This window comes from Lynx canadensis, chromosome E2 (genome assembly GCF_007474595.2).
Source record: "Lynx canadensis isolate LIC74 chromosome E2, mLynCan4.pri.v2, whole genome shotgun sequence".
Taxonomy (NCBI): domain Eukaryota; kingdom Metazoa; phylum Chordata; class Mammalia; order Carnivora; family Felidae; genus Lynx; species Lynx canadensis.
The window spans coordinates 9,532,444-9,553,274 of NC_044317.1; the positions used below are offsets into that span (position 1 = coordinate 9,532,444).

The window sequence follows — 20,831 nt, forward strand, 5'->3', positions numbered from 1 at the left end:
GACTTGAAAACTTCTCCCCAGGAGACGTGCTTTCTAGAAGATCAGAAGATCGCTGGGCACGTCCCAGTGGGCCGTTCTTCAAGAGGGGCTTGGCAAGGGCCTTGTTGAGCATGGGAGGAATACTGGTCCCCAGAGAGTCGTTTCACTGTCTGAATCACCCTACCTTCTAACACCTTTCACCCCCAAGTACCATGATTTCTTCCAAGAAGGCAAGACACTGGGAATAAGGTTCACAGCGGCATTGCTTCTAATCGCCAGGAAGTGGAAGTATGCCCCATGTCTACCAAATGATGCACGGATATGCAAAATGTGGTCTACCTGTGTAATGGAATATTATTCGGCCATAAAAAGCAATGAAATACTGATCGTGCCATGGCTCAGAAACATTATGCTAAGTGAAAGAAGCCAGGGGCAAAAGATGAAGTGTTGTATGATTCCACTAATATGGAAGTCCGGAAGAGGCAAATCAGTAGAGAGAGAAAAATGAGCTGTTGCCAAGGGCGGAAGCAGTGGCGGGAGGTGGGAAATCACTGCTAATGGGCACAGGCACGAGTTTCTCTTTGGAGTGATACAAATGTTCTGGAAATACTGTAATGGTTGCACAAGCCAGTGGACAGAATAAGAACTACTGAATGGTACACATGATTTTTTTTTTTAGTCTTTATTTGAGAGAGAGAGAGAGAGAGAGAGAGAGAGAGAGACTGAAAGTAGGGGAGGGACAGAGAGAGGAAGACACCCAAGAAGACCCCGTGCCACCAGCGCAGAGCCTGACATGGGGCTCAATCCCACAAACTATAAGATCATGACCTGAGCCAAAAGCAAGAGTCTGACGCTTAACCCACTGAGCCACCCAGGCACCACCCCGAATTGTACACTTTAAAATGGTAAATTTTAGGGGCGCCTGGGTAGCTCAGTCGGCTGAGCATCCGACTCCAGCTCAGGTCATGATCTCGCGGCTCGTGAGTCCGAGCCCCGCGTTGGGCTCTGTACTGACATCTCAGAGCCTGGAGCCTGCTTCGGATTCTGTGTCTCCCTCTCTCTGCCCCTCTGCCACTTGTGCCACATCTCTCTCTGTCTCTCAAAAGTAAATAAACATAAAAAAATTTTAATGGTGAATTTTATGGTCTACAAATTCTATCTCAATTACAAAAAAATCCTTGGCTTCTGAGAAACCTACCATGACACTCTAGGAATGAGCTAGGTGGCCTCCCGGTGGCTCCATCCACCGTGAACTGGGGCAGCTGTGGCTAACAGCTCTCCAGGCCCCATCCATCCTTGCCTCACACTTCCACCAAGAACAGAAAAGGAGACTCAACGGGCGACTGGGTGGCTCAGTCGGTTAAGGATCCAACTTCAGCTCAGGTCACGATCTCACAGTACAGGAATTGGAGCCCCGCGCCGGGCTCCGTGCTGAGAGCTCAGAGCCTGGACCCTGCTTCGGAATCTGTGTGTCCCTCTCTCTCTGCCGCTCCCCCACTCACACTCTGTCTCTCTCTCTCTCAAAAATTAATAAACATTAAAAACATGTGAATTTCACATAAATAATGGATAAACATTAAAAAAAAAAGACTCAAGCAAGACAAAATGAGTTCAATGAAAACAAGGTTGTGTGGTTTGGGTGTTCTGGGTTTTTTGTTCGTTCGTTTGTTTTTTTGACAGTTGATTGATTACGCAAAGCTAAATGGTTTTAGTTTGTGACACTATTTTAGCCTATTATTAGGATCTTAACAGGTAATATTACGACCTACGGTAATATTTTGCTGATTTAGTATCTCAACTAAATAATTACAGAAAACTTAGAGAAAAACATATGAGAAACAAATTTTTTAAAAGTATTTGAAATACATATTTAAACACATAGATGTTTAATGTCTTTCCTATAGAATGCATATTGTTCCACTGAAAGTAAAAAACAAAATGGAAGGTGATTTCTGAAATACGAACAGCAGTATTAACTATGGATTAGTAACAGTGTGTTCATGGATGGAAATTTATAATGTCTTAGATTTGCTTTAATCTCGCAAGAAAGGGGCTTCAGATTGAGTAAAACTGACCATATGTTGATAATTGTAAGACCTAAATAAAGGCTATGGTAAAGCCCATTATACCTTTTTTCTCTCTTGTGTGTATTTGAAAGTCTCCACAGTAATAAATTTTAAGAAATCAAGAGAGATTAATGGAGGACCAGGAAAATGGTCAATTTTCATATGTACGCTTTTCCACATTTTTTCAAATGTTCTGCAATGGGTGTGGACCACTTTTGCTGTCACAAAACTTGTGTATACATGATGGTAAAATAAATAGGTCTGACATCTGCCTGAAAGATCATAAAGGCGACTGAGCCTTTTATTAAAACGAAACAGAACTAGACCAATGTGATCACTCAGAAACCGTCCCAAGAAGACAAAAACAAAGCGAAAAGCAGAATGGGAAGCCCCAGCTGGCAGCCTGCCCCGGCAGGTAGTGGCAAACCCACTCTTGTTCCAGCGGTGCAGTTGAGTGCAGTGGCAAATAAAACAAAACGAACCTCATCCACAGCTCCACTAAGCCTGGGACTCTCCCACAGGATGAAAAAGAGGGAAGAAAGGTCTGCTTGGGCCAAGACACCTGAGGGTCAAACAGGGCAGGGAAGCCTAGGATTGAAATCTATTTTGGTGTCAGGGTCTTTAAAGGTCATAGCGAATTCTCGTGGAAAATCAATAGGAAGGCCTCCCTCTAATAGACTGCCAAGTTCTGCTTGTAGGTGTCACAGCAGAGCTGAGCCTGAGAAAGTTTCTGAAAAATTAACACAGTCACATGCCAGAGCTGTGCTTCTACAATGGAGAAAACCCAAGGAGGAGCCTAGAACACCACCATCTAAGACAAGGAATGAGCTAGGAATTGGTCATAGTGATAGTGAGAGAGTTGGGAGACGGCCAGTCCTTCCTGACTCCCAGTGCAGTGCTCTGTCCACTTTCCCAGACTGCTCAGCCCCAGTGAGCTCCCCCACGCATCTTCACCAATAAAGGAAAACCTAGGATGTCTCTTCTGCCCCCACCAGGAAGTGGTTTCTCCTCCCCCTGGGTACGATGGGCACAGACGACATGAATCAGCCACTGAAAAGAGAATTTCAGTGACTAATGAACAGAAACCTTGCACTTGATAATACACAGATGATGGCCATTAAATAAATATTTCAGATTTTAATAGCAATTTCCCAGTGTTTAAGAAAGAAATGAGAAAAAGTTACATGTAACATTTCTGGAGGGTAATTTGGCTGTATTCACCAGCAGTATTGAAAGATATTCATATGCTTTGATCCAGAAACTCCCCTTGCAAGAACGGATCCTAAGGAAACAAGAGATCCAAAAGGAGGTATGTGCAGGACCTTACCATAGTGCTTACAATAGCAACAAAAAAAATGAGAGTCAACCTGGCATCTGAGAATTCAAGCTTGGTTAAATAACTTTACTTATATGCAATGGATTACTGTAAAGCCCCTAAAATTCAAGCTATAGAAATATGTTTGGCCAGGCGCCTAGGTGGTTCAGTCAGTTAAGAGTCCAACTCTTGGTTTCGGCTCAGGTCAGGATCTCATAGTTTGTGAGTTCAAGACCCAGGTAGGACTCCATGCTGACAGCACGTGGAGCATACTTGGGATTCTCTCTCTCTCTCTCTCTCTCTCTCTCTCTCTCTCTCTCTGTCTTCTCTCTGCCCTTTCCCTGCTTACATGCATCTCTCTCTCTCTCAAAATAAAAAAAACTCAAAAAAAATCTGTTTAATGACATAAAAAAAAATTCCCATGGTGTTCTTAGAATGAAGAAAAACAGGGGCGCCTGGGTGGCTCAGCCGGTTAAGCGTCTGACCTTGGCTCAGTACACGATCTCACCGCCTGTGAGTTCGAGCCCCAGGTTGGGCTCTATGCTGACAGCTCAGAGCCTGGCGCCCGCTTCAGATTCTGTGTCTCCCTCTCTCTCTGATCCTCCCCAACTCACATGCTGTGTGTCTCTCTCTCAAAAATAAATAAACATTAAAAAAACTTTCTTTAAAGAATGAAAAAAACAGATTATAAGAGAATATATGTAACATAACCACTTCCCAACCACAAAGGTGGCTACGATGAGAAAGGATGGCTGTAATTGAAGAACATGAAGAAGACTAACAAATGTTGGCGAGTCTGTGGAGAAACCGGAAACTCACGCACTGCTGGTAGGAACGTAAAATGGTGCAGCAGCTATAGAAAAGGTTGGCAGTTCCTCAAAGAGTTAAACGTAGAGTCACCACATGACCTCGCGACTCCACTCCTAGACATACACCCAAGACAAATGACAGTATACATCCGCACAAAACTCTGTACACGAATGTTCATAGAAGCATTATTCTTAATAGCCCCAAGGTATAAACTGCCCAAATGTTTACCAACTGATGAATGCATAAAGCAAGTATTATATCAATACAATGGAATCCTATTTGGCAATTAAAAAAAAAAAAAAAGGAGAATGGAGGGCCGATACGTGCGGAACATGGATGAATCTTAAAAACATTATGCTAAGTGAAAGAAGCCAGACACAAAAGGCCACAAATCCAGACACCATAAGCAGATTGGGGGTTGCCAGGGAGGTGCTGGGATGGAGAGGAACTGCACGGTGACAGCTGATGGGTTAGGGTTTGTTTTGAGGATGACGAAAATGTTCTGGAATTCAACAGTGGTAACGGTTGAACAACTCTGTGAATACGCTAAAAACCAATGAACTGAACACTTTAAATGGTGAATTTTATTACATGTGAGTTAGATCTCAATTAAAAATGCGTAAAGAATACATGTAAACAGACTTTTGGGGCGCCTGGGTGGCGCAGTCGGTTAAGCATCCGACTTCAGCCAGGTCACGATCTCGCGGTCCGTGGGTTCGAGCCCCGCGTCAGGCTCTGGGCTGATGGCTCGGAGCCTGGAGCCTGTTTCCGATTCTGTGTCTCCCTCTCTCTCTGCCCCTCCCCCGTTCACGCTCTGTCTCTCTCTGTCCCAAAAATAAATAAACGTTGAAAAAAAAAATTTAAAAAAAATTAAAAAAAAAGAATACATGTAAACAGACTTTCTCTTTTCAAGAAACTATGAACACAGAATAAAAACGGGTACATCAAGCTGTCAACATGGAGTGTCCAGGATGGTGGAATTATGGTTAATGTGTGCTTTATTCTGTATGTTTCCCTAGAATCCCAAAACTTTTCCTGAAGACTTATGGAAATATTATGGAAAGACTCTGAGAAAGTCTTCCAGAGAGGTGGTATGGCCACATTCAGGACAGACGGGTTGACTGTCCAGGGGTCGGGTCTCAGAACTGCCTTTTCTGAGTAGCTACATAAAACACAGCAAGCATACGACAAGACGTGAGAGGAATAAATATGTGTTGTGGGGAGAAGGGCACTTTGACCACCCGGAAACTTCAAACCCTGGCACCATCTATCCAAGCCCTGTCGTAAAGGGGCACGTCACACGGGGCAGACAGCCACCCCGGCTTCCTCGCTCTGAGCTCCCAGGGCCCCCCTGCAGGTACCCCACCTCCGTGAGCTTTCTGCGCTGGGCATCGTGGAAGGCGACAGTGGGCACAGCCACCTTTTACCACAGAGGGGCTCTTCTCCAGACACGAATACACCCTCGACATATAAACGCTTCTCGCTTTTAATCCTCAGGATGCAGCTCGGACCCTTCACTGCACTCCATCTCACAGATGAGGAAACGGAGGGTCAGAGAAACAGAGTTAACTTGCTCAGGGTCCTACGCTGTCAAGACAGGCTTTGAACCTGAGCTGGTCTGACACCACACTAATGGTGGTCTGCGAGAGACCTCTGTCAACGCTCTGAGCTGCTTTAGGGGAGGGGATGACAGCAGAAGAGGTGAAGCAATTAACCCTGCTGAACTCCAGGTGGGCAAATGATAACCACAACTCCAGCCCCAGGGAGCCCCAGTGAGCATACAAGAACCGCCTGGGAAGATTCTGACGGCCAAGTCCCAGCGCACATCCCAGAAACTGGAAGTCAGAATGGGAGTAGCAGCCAGGCGTCAGCGTTTTTTAACGGTGCCCAGCTGACTCCACGCACAGCCGAGCTGAGACCCACGGGTGATGGTCCCTTGGGGGCTCGGAGATCTGATGTGGCAAACTGAAACACCTCTGTCCTTTCAGGCGGAGACATCGTGCCCAGATCCGTTTCCCAAAGCCACGTCGTTTGTCAACCTTCCCATTACTTGTGCTTCTCAGACAACCACGAACCTTTTCTTCTTTCTGTTTTTGGTTATCAATTACTGCATAATGTCAGCTAAAACATCTTTTTGATTACGAGTCGGTGTCTGAACTGTAACAGAAGTAGAAGCTTTTGAAAGGCAAAATAAGAACTTTTGCCGCTAATTGAGAGGATCTGTTTCAATTCTACTGAATGACAAGGTGTTGGGTAGATTTTTACGAAATAAAGAAAACAAAGGACTCACAATATCAAAAACACAGTGTGGTGACAGGTAGTTCCACTAAAAATATCATCTTCCTTGAGGATTTTCAGCAGGCTGCCGCGGCACAGCACCGTTGATTTATTTCAGATGTATATTCGAGTTTTGGGGCTGACAAGAGTTAGCTTCTCAACAGTTTACTGGGGAACAGATACGGTTCCCACGTTATTAAAACGTGAGCGCCGTGGGGTTGAAGCACAAGTCCCCCACATGTCAATTCTATAAAAGCAGAATTCGGACGTGACAATGGGGGTGCCTAGGCGGTACCCGGAGAAAACCCAAGCTGGGTTCACAAGCCAAGATGGGACGTAACATTCTCGACCACAGGCAGTGAAACGTTTTTCCTGAGTCTTACAGAAACCAGAGGTCTCTGAGAGTAATCACGGGCTTGCTGCGTAGATGACTAGGAGGGTGGTCTCAGCACAGGTCAAAGAACAGGCCGGGCAGGGCCCAGAAAGTGCTGCTCCCTGTGCACACCCCGTGATGCCAGGCCGCCAGGGCCACGTGGTCTGCCCTGCACCAGGGGAGCCCATGGTTTCCCAGAAAGGAACTTTTATGGTATGGTTTTGTTTAGTCTCGTTTTTTTTGTTTTTGTTTTTTGCCTGCAGGAGCTACTGTATATATGATTACTTTAAAATTTGCTTCCCAAGATCTGTAAATATATAACCTCAATACCACCCATGGAAGTATCAGTTCAAGAACTGGGAATGGCTGAGAATCGGCACATTGAAAACAGAGTTGGGGTCACCAAAGAGAACTGTGGTTTTCCATTTTTATCCTTCCTTTCTCCCTCCCAGCCACCCAACCCACCCTATCCATCCACTTCTGTGGGCTTATTATAAGGCAGTATATGTATGTAATCATCACAAAGAGTGATGATAGTGATAGCAACGACACAGCTAAAATTTATTAAGTGTTTATCAGGCATCAGGTACTAGGTTTTACAGACATCATGCTATTTAATCCTCTCAGCCACCCACGATGGGATTGCCATCATCTCCTACTTGTACTGATGAAGAAACTGAGGATCGGAGAGATTAAGGAATGTGCTGTGGTCTCCACGCTAGTCAGGTGTGGGACAGAAATCCAGAGACGGATTAGCCAAGGCTGCTGCCTCTGTGGGGATGAGCCTCACAAAGAAAAATCAATGGAGAAAAAAGCATCCCCAAAGGATTCAAGCGTGATGATGGCGTGTGTTGTTGATACTGTGAGAAGTGGCTTATCAATTCAACCATGGTGTGGAGGTGAGAGTAGGGAACATGGAGACTCTATACAGGATGCGACAAAGTCATCCGGTGAGCAGGTGGTGGACAGGTAGGAGAGAAGGGGCTCAAGTCAGGAGCACAGGCCCAGAATCCGGAGGCAGAACCTCTCAGCATCTCCCTACGCAGAGTACAGAGACACGGGATTGGGAAGACACAACGGTAAATGAAGGTGGAGGAGGGGCCGGACCCCAGAGGCCTTGGGAGGCCACACCAGCAAGTAAGTGCAGCCTTGGCAGTTCAGGTGGCAAGACATCACCGAAAGGTCCCTCCGCAGGACAGTGTCAGGGCTGGGTTTGTGTTTGAGAGTGATCACGGTGGCAGTTCAGGTGCATAAATAGCAAAATGACCCCTTGGTCTACTTCTGTCTACCTGATCAGCATCATGATGAAGGCAAGTGGGAAGTAAGGGGAAATGAACACTGACATTTGGAATAAATGTACAAAGACAAGTGCAAACGAGAGTAAATAGTTGCCATTTCTGCTTACCCTGACTCTGCAGACAAGACCCCTTCTATGTCTGGTGGAAAACAGCCCAAGTTCCTTAACTGAAGGGAGGAGCTTCTCTTCCATTGGACTTAACCTCCTTTTACATATTTCAGCAAAATGACTTCCTCTTGGTGATAGCAAATTGGCTGGAAGGAGCGTCTCCTTCAACCTTGAAGTGACCTTAATAATTGTCCCAGTAGGCAGAGGTTGTCATCCATCCTATTAATGGGACAAATTGCCTTTGGAGGCAATGCGTCCTGCATGATGCATTTCCCAAATGAGACAGATCTTCCTGATTCTCCAAACTACTGTCTAAGCCGAGCTCAGAGGCAGCACAGATTGTGGACCAACTTGTAGCCTCACTCCCTACTGGCGAGCATGACCTTGGTCAAGGTCCTTAATCTCTTTAAGCCTTGATATCTTGATCTATGAAATGTGGCTGCTCATTGAATTAGGCTGAACCCTAAGACACCGCCATTCTTCCACCATTTGTGACCTACCCTGAGTCCTAGTGAGGATAAAACGAGACGACACAGAAGTACTTAACAGTGCTTGACACATAATAAATAGGTGACAGATATGAGCAATTAGTATCATCATCATCATTACACGGTTCCAAGCCTCAATTAGGACTTCAGTGTCTTAGTATTTAAACAACACTTAGTTGTCTTAGGTGACCTGCTTTCCCATATGGCAGTATTTCCAAACCTCAGCAGAGCACGCTGTTCTATTCAAATTCTTATCTTTTCTCCAGGCCTCTAAGTATCAGAGTACTTTCTGCAGGGCTGAAATTAACCAAGCACACAAATGCTGGCTATATATACTTATTTATCTTGATCGGGCTAACATAATCCATTTTCTAAGAAAAACGGCATGTATTTCTCATAGTAAGACAAGATGCTATCAAAATAAGTCCCATTTCAAGAGACAGTGGGTTCTGGCCCAAGAATTAGCAAGCCACAACTCCCAGACCAAATCCCTACCTCAACCCACTTCCTGTTTTTACGAATAAAGTTTTATTGGAACACAGAAAAACACCCAGTCATTTCTAACTTCTCAGTGGCTACTTTTGAATTACAAAGATCTCACTCAACAATCAAGATGCACTCAACACTAGTTGCAACAGAGACCATCTGGCTGACAAAGGCAAAAATAGTAGAATAGATTTTTACGTATCTGCCTGATTCTCTATGGAAAAGCTTTGCTGACTTTTACTCTAGTGACTTAAGCGTTCATTGTTGATAACCAGCAATGAAATTAATATTATTTACTAGAGCTAAAGACATAACATGAGCTATGTATACATCGGTGGGATGGTGAGTGTAGGAGAAGGCAGCCACAGAGTAATTGCACCTGTCCTCCAAAGCTGGGTTTTTATTCTTCCTGGAAGGGAAGTTTTTTTGTGTGTGTCTTCAATTAACATATATCACTTTGATGTCATGAAACATGATAGTGATGGCTGAACTGAGAAATCTGTTGGGAAATCAAAACTGTTTATTTTGCAAACATCGTTGTGGTTAATTCGAACACAGTTTCATGTATTTCTTAGCTGTGATGGCTTTTAATGACGGTCAAAGCCTCACTGAATTTTTTTTTTCTGACAAATTTAATTGCAATGTGGCCCCTAATTAACGTAATAAATATTCTCCTCCACTAAGGATTTGTTTTTGAAGAGAGTCATCATGGAAAGCTATCAAAAAAAAAAAAAAAAAATCCTCAAGCTTCACAAATATTCTAAGAGAGAAATAAGGCTAGGTAGAAGTGAGGCAGCAAATGGTGTAATGCTAGTGCCTAGCCCAGTTCCTGGACCATTGTAAACACCGGATAAACAACGACGTGAAGGGAAAAAGTTAAAACACACACACATACACACACACACCCAGAAAAGGAGTGGAGCAGAAGGCAGATGGGTACTTTGGTACCACAGAAGACACACAGGCTGATTATTTTCAGAAGGTCCCACTATACCTTCCCAATGTACCTGTACATTCAAAGAAGGATGCTCTTATGGCAACACTAGTCATCTGGAAAAGCTACCGAGAGCCAAGGGAAACAGATGTAGCAATAGCAAAGGAAACAGATCTAGCCATTTACTCTGAGATCCTCAGCGGAGCGCTGCGATGACGACAATCATTTCTGTTTGGATCTCGTCACGCTTCCAGCTTGCAGGCAACACGAAGGTCATTTTCCCCCTTCTCTTGGTTGCCAGGAATCTCAAAGCTCATTCTGAGGTCCAGTTTTTAAGGATTTCGAAAGATTATTAAGATCCACTGCTTGGCTAGGGCCACATCTTACTAGTCTGCTTTTATCCCCTTTCTCCGTGTAAGTACATTTCTTATTTCTTTTTTAATTGTTTTTAATGTTTATTTATTTTTGAGAGAGAGGGAGACGCACAGCGTGAGTGGGGGAGGGGCAGAGAGACAGAGGGAGACGCAGAATCCAAAGCAGGCTCCAGGCTCCGAGCTGTCACCACAGAGCCCAACACAGGGCTCGAACTCACGAACCGGGAGATCGTGACCTGAGCCGAAGTTGGATGCTTAACCGACTGAGCCACCCAGGCGCCCCAGCAGATTTCTTCTTTCTATTTTATCATACTGCATGTATTCTTTTTTTAATTTTTTTTTCAACGTTTATTTATTTTTGGGACAGAGAGAGACAGAGCATGAACGGGGGAGGGGCAGAGAGAGAGGGAGACACAGAATCGGAAGCAGGCTCCAGGCTCTGGGCCATCATCAGCCCAGAGCCCGACGCGGGGCTCGAACCCACGGACCGCGAGATCGTGACCTGGCTGAAGTCGGACGCTTAACCGACTGCGCCACCCAGGCGCCCCATACTGCATGTATTCTTAAAAACCTCTCAGATCGGGGCGCCTGGGTGGCGCAGTCGGTTAGGCGTCCGACTTCAGCCAGGTCACGATCTCGCGGTCCGTGAGTTCGAGCCCCGCGTCGGGCTCTGGGCTGATGGCTCAGAGCCTGGAGCCTGTTTCCGATTCTGTGTCTCCCTCTCTCTCTGCCCCTCCCCCGTTCATGCTCTGTCTCTCTCTGTCCCAAAAATAAATAAACGTTAAAAAAAAAAAAAAAAAAAAACTCTCAGATCATTTTAAGATCAAGAAAAGCAACAAATACAAATTAATAATAGTCACAGACAGTGCACTGAGATGTGCCTTGTTGTTTCATACATCATGGCTTTCCTCCTCAACAACCATGAAAAAGGCATGTAACAATCTACATAGATCTGGAAAGTAAGGCCCAGAGACGCCAAGAGTTTGCCCAAGACCACACAGCTAGTATATAGTGGAGCTGGGATTTAAATCTAAGTTCAGTTGAGCCACAAAATTCTATTCTTTCCACACCAGGGGTTAGCACACTATGGCCCCTATGCAAATCTGGCCCATCGCCTGTTCCTCTAAATAAAGTTTTATTGGAACACAGTCATGCTCACCCACTGAAATATTGTCCATGGCTGCTTTCACACTACAGAGGCAGAGCTGGGTAATTGCAACAGAGATCTTACAGCCTAAAAAATGTAAAATGCTTACTCTTTGGCCGTTTATGTAAGAGATTGCTGACCCCTGCACTACACTATACTACTTGGAGTTAGTGTTTTCATTTAAATTTTTTTTAATGTTTGAGAGAGAAAGAGAGAGGGAGTGAGCATGAGCAGGGGAGAGGCAGAGACAGAGAGAGGGCGACACAGAACCTGAAGCAGGGTCCATGCTCTGAGCTGTCAGCACAGAACTCAAAGCAGGGCTCAAACCCACAAACTGTGAGATCATGACCTAAGTTGAAGTCGGAGGCTCAACTGACTGAGCCACCCAGGTGCCCCATTTAATAAGAAATGACAGTATATAAAATGCTTTTGAAATTTTTGAAGAATTATATAAAAAGATGCTTAGAGAATTAAATTTGAGAAGGCAAAGAATTTCCTTACGAGGGACTCATTCTTCCCTGATATCCCTAGATATAGTAAATGCTTCACAATATAAATTTTCAACATCCTAAGATGGAAAATGTATGGGATGGGAAAAAATTAACTTGTAGCCTTTTTAAATTTTTCCTTAAAAAGTCATAATTAAGACCTAGATTTAGAGAGTTCATTATAGCAAAATCTGCCTCTCCTTTTTTCTTTTCTTTTAGATTTCATACTGGGAAGAAAAGCAATACAATCCTCGGTTGGGCAAACCAGAAATGGATTTCTCATGTTGAGCAAAGAGTAAAAGGAGTAATGCAGGTATGTCGGCTAAAACATTATTCTTAAAATTGAGCTGAGGAGAAAAAGAAAGATTAAGCTGTAATTTACACATCGGTCCTCGGGGTAATTTATCCCTCAAAATGTAGAATTTATTTATAATTTATGGCCCACCCATTTCCATAGAAAGATTTGAGATGGCAAAATTTGGAATAAGAATCCAAGAATATTATATCTGGGATTAGTAGATTCAAATTCTGAAAGTAATTTAGTAAAAAGTAAAAATAAGTAACTTTGTTCAAGACCGTCCCCCTCAAATGTTTAAAAAATAAAGAACAGAAAACTGTTCTCTTAGCACTTTTTTTTAAAACGTCACTATTCTGTATTATTTTCTAAATGAAACAAAGTCTACTTTCCTTAAACTATACTGGAGACAGAAAGCTGAGAAGGAAGAGTAGAAATCCATGATCGAAAATATAGTTCTAGAAACCTTCAGAATTGTGTATATTATTTTAATATGAACTATCGATTTCAATTAATTTCCAGAACAAATCAAAACCCTTGGTCAATAGCGTAAGAGCTGATTGGTACCTGGGATCCCAGCCAAGAATTTCCTAGATTAGGTGCCATTAGTAACTCTTAAGATTTCAGGATTGGAATCGAGGGGTCCATTATTTCAGGAGTATCTGGAACTCAAACGTTATGATATCTCGTGAAAAACAAAAAACAAAAAACAAAAAAAACCTACGGAGCTCCAAGGTCCAGCAGTCAGGGAAAATACGCACTTTTCAGTAAGCCAAGCAGCTAGAAACTAGGAATGAAAATGCATCACAGCACCACAAACAACCAACTATCGTGGCAGAGCTCATTCCAGAAAATGCCAATATTGGGCCTGAATGATTAGTAAAGGTCCCAGCTCTTCGTACTCTGACGGATGCCTCCGCCTGCCAGGCAGCACGGAGCCTGGCTGCTTTCCAGGATTGCAGCTTAAACAAAATTTCCTTCAAAATTCAGTTTGGTTGGGACTTACCACAGGCTTTGGCTTGGAACTTTCCAGTAATGCCCAACATAATTCGACCTGAGACACACTGGCCGACCACCACCACCACTAACTCTGGGGAGAACTGTCTGGAAGCAGGAGGAGGATTCCGGGCCTGACCACCCAGAAGAGTGAGTAAAGAATAACAGAAGGAATGAACGCAAATGGAGGTGAGCAGAGGAACGGAGCGGTCAGGGCGTGCTGAGCCCAGGAAAGCTGGCGTTGGCAAGTAGCCATGTCTGTCCTCTCCATGGTAGACTACGCTGTCCCTATGCAGCACTCTTGCCCCAGAATTAACGAGGCACCGGACCAAGCCGATAGAGTTACCTACACTTCACAAGAAACTCGGCAGACAAAAGAACAAAAGAACACGATAAATGGCACCACAGGGATGTAGTCACTGACGTAAAGAACACAGAAAACTCTAGAGGACAACCCTGTCCCTTAACCAAGTAAGTTGCATTAAGTAAAAAAAGGTTTTTTTGAGGGGAAACCTATAAAGTGCATTCACTTAGTTTGAACAAACAACTGATCTAAACAAAACCGAAAGAGAGAGAATAGGGTCACCTGGGTGGCTCATTCGGTTGAGTGTTCGACTTCAGCTCAGGTCATGATCTCTCGGTTCACCCACCAGCCCTGTGTCGGGCTCTGTGCTGACAGCTCAGAGCCTGGAGCCCCCTTTGCATTCTGTGTCTCCCTCTCTTTCTGCCCCACCCCGGCTCATGCTCTATCTCTTTCTCTCAAAAACAAGTAAGACATTTTAAAAACCTTTTTTTTAAAAAAAAGAAAGAGAGAAAATAAAAATGTTTCTTGGTTTTAATGTTTTTAAGCTGCTAGCTTTTGGAGCAACTTCTTACCCAGATACATCCCAGTACAGGAATCCGTACTAAAAGGTGGGACTGAGTGAGGCATGAGACATAGCAAGAAGGAGAGTTGTGGATTCAGACACACTTGGGCTCACACTGCAGATCCACCACTGGCTGCAGCTGGAAACCTGATCTAATCTCTCTGTGAAAGGCTGGAGCCTTTCCATTTGTAAACTACAGACAAAGGTGACTAATGCCTAGGGTTGTAGTAAAGAGAGAATACACGTGTAGGTGCTTAGCGCCTTGCCTTGCACAGAATAATCAACAAGCCGACTAGCAGCTATGATTGTATATAATCATCAGCAGCGCTCATTCTAAGAGTGCCTCCCACCACCATCTCCACCCCTCACCCACCCCCCACCCCTGCAAAGAAGCAGATCTCCGCAGAGATCGCGGAGGAGGCTGAATCCACATCTCCTGGTCGAAGGCAGAGGGAGGGCCGACCCACAGGACGACGGACCGCATCTTTCACCAGCGTATCGGCTGAGCATCTGTTTCTAGCTTTCTCTGCGTTGGGTTGCACAATACACTACCTCTCCCGGGGCGGGGAAACTCGCGTGAGCTGGAGCCGGATCCGGGGGGAATTGGCACGGGAGCAAGGAGCCTGACCGTGCTGCTGGTGTGCCCAAGCGCCTGAAAACGTTACGGTAGATGGGGGTGTCCAACGGAATTGCGACGCGAGGGTTTTTTTCTCTCCTCGGTCCAACGGCGCCAAGAGGAGGCTGGTTCTGAACCGGCAGCCTTTCTTTCACTTGTCATTATGTTTTACACACAAGGAGATTTTAATGTCTGAAGATGGGCGGTGATGAGAAGGAGGAGGCTACACGTGTTTTTTGGCAGCCTAGTCACCAGTACTTAAATTCACTTCTGACAGCGCTCGGAATCTAAAGCCCTGTAAGTACCAAGCTGTCATCTGCTTTCCAGGAGAGACTTCGCCCTGGCGGTGTTTCAAAAGTAAAATCACTCACTTTTTTATGCATATTTTCGCCACCACAATATTGCTCTAAGCCGTGTGAAAGACTGCATCTCGAGAGACGTATAAAAAGAGGTTTGCGGTACCGGGTTTTGCTAAAAAGGAAAATCGCCTTCGTTTCTGAACCCAGAAGGACAAAAATTCAGCCATTTGCCAAAATCTGGGATTAGCGCAAAAGAGGTGCATCTGAGGGCGGGGGGACTACAAAAGGCAGCTGAACGTGAGGACGTCTGAACTACTTTAACTGACGGTCCTGTTAGGACTTGGACGGCGGTCCCATTATGTAACAGCTGGCGTGCCTCAGCACCGCTCACATCCAACGAGGAAGCCGAGGGAGGCAGCCTGTGCGAGCCTCTGCCAGAGCCTCTCCGTGTCAGGGACAGCGTGACAGTCAGAAGCGGACGGAAGTCCCACGGCTGCACCTGACCCGCCAAGTGACCCTGCAAGAGCCACTCGCCGCCTCTGATCTCAGTTTCCACCGCAAGTCAAGCAGAAGACAGGACCGCGCGGTGGGTGAGGGGAGGCCCAGAGTGACGGCCGCAGGGGCCCTCCGCCCCTCCTGCTTCCCAGCCGCGGGCCCCCCTTAACCAGCCTTTCGCGTCCAGTCGTGCTCCCCTCGTCCGTGTAACAGACTAGGAGCCAGCGGTCAGGGAGAAAATGCGGAGGAAGGTTCTTGACACGTGGCCCACAACGCACGCTCGATAAATGAGTGGCTACTGCTCGCTGTTGCTGCTGAGACTACTGCTATCCTTGCAAACAACCACAGAAGTAACAGGTTGAGGAGTTAGCCATTAAGCAACGAAACTGCTTGCTGGCACCTGAGGTTTATGGCTCATCTGAGGTGAAGTGGGCTTCTCGTGGCCCCCGCTGCCTTCCCAGAGCCCAGAAGAGGGGCCGGGGCCCTGGAGGCACTCACTGAATGTGTGTTAAGTGAACAAGCAAGTGGAGACATGAGTGGAGGAGGTAGACACGAGCAATCGTCTTAAGAGGGACTGGGGCACACCGGACCTGACGTCCTCCGGAAAACACCAGCGAGGGCCAGCAGCCAGCAACTGCCAAACAGGGCACAGAACAGGCACGCCAGACTCAGCCAGGTCTGCGGGCTCGGTGGGGACGTTACCCAGCCGTTCTGTGAGTGCGGGGCCTGCATTTACGGGGATGGAGCCACTCCGCCACCAACTCCAACTCTGTGTGTCAGCCTCAAGGACTCAGGCCACTTGCCAGCTCCCGAAAGGGCTTGGGAGAACAGACTTCCTGGCAGTGTGAAAGAGCAGAGTGAGAAACTGAGGCAGACTCAACAGGGGCTGGCCACAGGCCAGCACCTTTGGAATATCTGCTTTCAAATGCCTCCGCCTACATCCGTCATCTGCTTGGAGAACTAGAAAACCACTGACTGCTTCCCACCAGAGCCTAACCCAAAGACAACGGGTCATTTGTCAGCCTTCTCCAAATTTGGTCATTCTGGGGCCACTTCTGGAACTATCGTACCCTTGGCACTATGTAAACTGTCATTAAGTTAACCCTCGTGTCCAAATCAATGCACTAAAAAAAAAAAAAAAAAAAAAAAAAAAAAAAAATTAAATGCAGTTATTTTTTTAATGAAATTTAAACCACTGTGTCAAACGAGAAACCACTACTGGTGGCCCTCCATGTGAGGGAACCATAAAAATAAACCCTTGGGAACAAAATATCGTAATTAAAACTGAGCTAGCCTCCATTGCTTTCCCCCGCTCCGGGTCTGAGGGCCGCTGTGTCTCTGATAGAAAGGGAGGCCGGCATGTGGTGGCATGAATGCTCGCCAGCCCTGAGCTAAGGCTTCCTCCTTCGGGAGTGTTGAAAGACTATAAACAAGAAGGAGAAGAAGGAGCGAGTTTCTCACGACATGAGTCCATGTGTCGGAGCCACGTTCGCGCGCCACGTAAGCTCACTGCACACGTGGATACGGTGGAACCTTCTCACGCTCTCGATTCTCGGCCCCCTTGCGGTACTGGGTAACTGAGGCTACTCGTTCCCGGATGCAATTAAAACACGCTTTTCCTCGATCCCGAGACGCACTGCCAAAATGTCTGTAATCAGGATGCATCCTACAATCGGCTGGCTTTTATTAGCCACTTTAACTAGTGCTTCAACAGTGTCTTTCCATTTTTATTGGGGGGAGCTGTTATTAAACTGAAGGCACATCTCATAATGAGGGTGACTCAAGAAGTCAAGAAAATATGGGACACCCTAACGGGGCCAATATAAATGAGCCTGCCGTCTGGATGCCAAGACAACACAACAGCCTTGTGCTTGCGTTCTCCCAATTGTGTTCATCTGATAAAGACATTACAATAGCAAGATATTATGATCTATAACCCTCCACTGAAACACTCACACATTCTTGGCCTTGAACGCTTGAGCAAAATGCTGCACGCTACGGAGCAGAGCGAGGTCCAGGGTCATTGCTTCTACCTTGGCTTTGTGCTGGAACGAGAGAAAATAAAAAGAAATGATAAATAACAGCAAGTTTAGTTCATGGTATCAAGTTACAGTAAATGTGTTATGGAACATGTCGGAATTCCCCTGTTTAATATTAGACGCCCAGAGAGAATATAAATCATCGGAATGAATGGAAGAACAGGGCTTTTACTGCCAAGTTTGGGAGGATGTGAGGCTGGGAATCCGCTAAAACCACAGGCTGGGGATTGTGCTGTTTCACTCAGCGCACAGAAGACGCTCCAAAGGGTCTTCAGGCTCACACATCTCCTCTCCATCTGTGTCCTAAAAAAAAAAAACTATGAAAATAGGGGAACGCCAGGACAAAGCCTGGCTCGTGCAAGAATTCAGTAGATGACATTTTAATCTCAAAAGCTGCCATCGGGGCTCTGGAATGATTCCATCGAGCCTGCATCAGAAACTAGAGACGATTCATTTCTAGAAAATACAAAAGCAGGCAAAACTCATTTATTCCAGTGGACCCTGAGTGACCCAGGTCCCGAAGAGCCCTCTGGTTTAGCAACCCAGAAAACTACAGCTGGGTGGGCGCGTGCAGATAGTAAGAGTGGCTGCTGCCTCTCCAGGGCGGACTCTGTGCCGGGCGTTTCCTTGCATCATCTCGTTTCTTCCCTGGAACAACCGAGCGGGTTACACTCTCCCCGTTTTACATGTGGCCCCTTGTAAGAGATCACAGAGCTCACAAAGGTGGGGGGCAAGGGTTCACCACAGTCTGACGCCGAAGCCCTCGTTCCCTCTTTGCCGGAGACTAGAAGGCCTGGAGCCTCAGGATTTGAAGCAATCGCGCTCCACTGGACAGCATCCTAACACATTTCTGGAAAGCTCAGGGTTGCCTCTCAGCCTTCCCCAGCGTTTATGGGGCACTCCCCACTCGTGAGTCTGGCTGGGCTGCAGCGTATGAGATTAAATATAATCACTTCTTTTTTCATGGCTTATTTATTTTTGCGAGAGAGAGAGACAGAGGGAAAGAGAGAGAATGCCAAGCAGGCTCCACACCGTCACATGGATCCCGACGTGGGGCTCGAACTCGTGAACCGATAATGACCTGAGTCACAACCACGAGTGAGATGGTTAACTGGCTGTGCCACCCAGGCGCCCCTAAATACTATCACTTGTTAGACCTATCTCCTCCAAAGGAGGCACAGCCAAGAATGTAGGGGCCACCTGCTCGTTCAGGTAAGGAAAGTCCCAGGAAACAAACGGTGAGCCTGGGAGTTCTGGTCTAGACCATGCTGCTAGTGACAGTGAGACGAGTAGCATAACAAGCTACTTCCGATGCTATGAATGGGGACGCGATGGCACAGTGGAGAACGTCCTCCACCTCAGCCGTCTTATCAGGGAGAGACACAATCTGTGCTGAGGTGCTTAGCGTATCTGTGCCCATTGATCTTGGCCGCCTAAGTCCTGGGCTGTAACCCAGCCTCGAACAATAAGCATCAGGCACGGGAAGCCGGGAGGCCAACTGACTTGGGGCCATTTAATATTCCTGAGGGTCAGTTTCCTCATTTGTAAAAGGTGAACATTAACTACCTTCTCACCGACTTGTGAGAAGAAGTATAAAGCACCTCACATCCAGCTTGGAAGACAGAAGGGATTTAATAAACTTTATGAGAAGGAGAGAAGACGTCTGCCGTGCCAAATTCCTTCCCTGACGCGAGTCTGCGACGAACGGTGGTGCGGGTGCACTCCAGTGCAGCGTGGTGGATGAAATGACTCTCACGAAGACCGCACGGGACCAGCTCGCTGTGACATCCTGGAGGATCCAGGTCATGTGTACTCACAGAGCCCAGTTTTGGGGAGATGGGTGTATGGTGATTAAATGACGTCCCCAAACCCAAAAGCACATAGGCAGCGAAAGCAAGCCGGCCAACGTAGATGTACGTTCCTGGGACAACAGTGGCAGAGGCACAAACATGCCGATTTGGGAAGGAGGAGGACAAGCATTTGACCTGAGCCAGGAAGAGGGAAGGTGCCAACGCGTGGGTGTTAAGAGTCTCCTAAGATCACTGGGGCGCCAGAGGGGCTCAGTCGGTTGGGTGTTCGACTCGATTCAGCTCAGGTCATGGTCTCGCGTTTTGTGAGCTCGAGTCCCACATCCACCGCCCCCTCAAAAATAAATAAACATTACACAAAAAGTTTCCTAAGATTAGAGAATAGTGGGGCTGGGGGATCCACAGTGATTGAGGCCACACCCCTCGTTCTATAGACAAGGAAAGCGCCAGCGGCAGAAATGAGCGCACACGAGTGAGGCTGTACCCTGTGGACAGCTTGGGCCTCCTGGCCAGGAGAAAAACCCCGCTCGCTTTCTGTCTACACAGCTGGTGTGTCTGATGACTGAAATCTCTTGGGAGAACCAAGCCTGACAATGGCTAACTTTTATTCCCCATAGGTTCTTATGCTTCATAGATGCTGGACCACCCAATTTGACATTAACAGTTAGCAGATACAGTGGCCTTTCACCTCATCCGAACCCCTCTGGCTCCAGCCTCACCACTTAGAACATTCACTTAGAATCTTAGACAACTCTGAATGTATCACAAGAGGAAAGTCAGATATTCATTTTGTTGGGGAAGGGGTGGTGAGGAAGGACACTGTTCCTCTCAGCCAAGCCCCTTAGGGACACCCCAAGGGATGTGCAGGTAACGTATCATAAAAATGCATATAAATATTTCCTTCATACAACAGGGGAAACATTCCCAGGTGGTGACCCCAAAGCAATATCCCAACAAAAATGATGGCTCAGCCGAGTGGGCCAGTATACCCTTCTGTGTGTGTAACTTACAACTGGTGAGTTATCTTTTGGTTCCCCGCCCCAACCTCCACTCTAAAATAAAGTACAGAGCTGCCACTACCAATAAGAACAAAATCAGAACATACACACCCAGAGGGAACAAGGGGTCACAAGCCATCGAGTAGTTCAACAGACTAATCCACAGGCTGTGGGTTACTAGGCTCCTGGGGACAGTGATTCAAGTCCACACACTATTACTCAGGTAATTCTCCTGCCCCCGGCATCAGGTTTCCAGTTTCTGCTACTGACCCTGAGA

The 20,831-nt window shown here is 46.4% G+C and overlaps 1 protein-coding gene across 2 annotated transcripts in view; it reads right to left on the minus strand.

The window, feature by feature from the left end:
- WWOX (WW domain containing oxidoreductase) overlaps positions 1 to 20,831 on the minus strand; it is a 976,622-nt gene that overhangs the window by 705,775 nt on the left and 250,016 nt on the right. For both annotated transcript variants that reach the window (XM_030298626.1, XM_030298628.1), the window contains exon 6: positions 17,666 to 17,754. In XM_030298626.1, the coding sequence (XP_030154486.1) occupies positions 17,666 to 17,754 (89 nt within the window). The remainder of the gene's footprint in view (positions 1 to 17,665; positions 17,755 to 20,831) is intronic.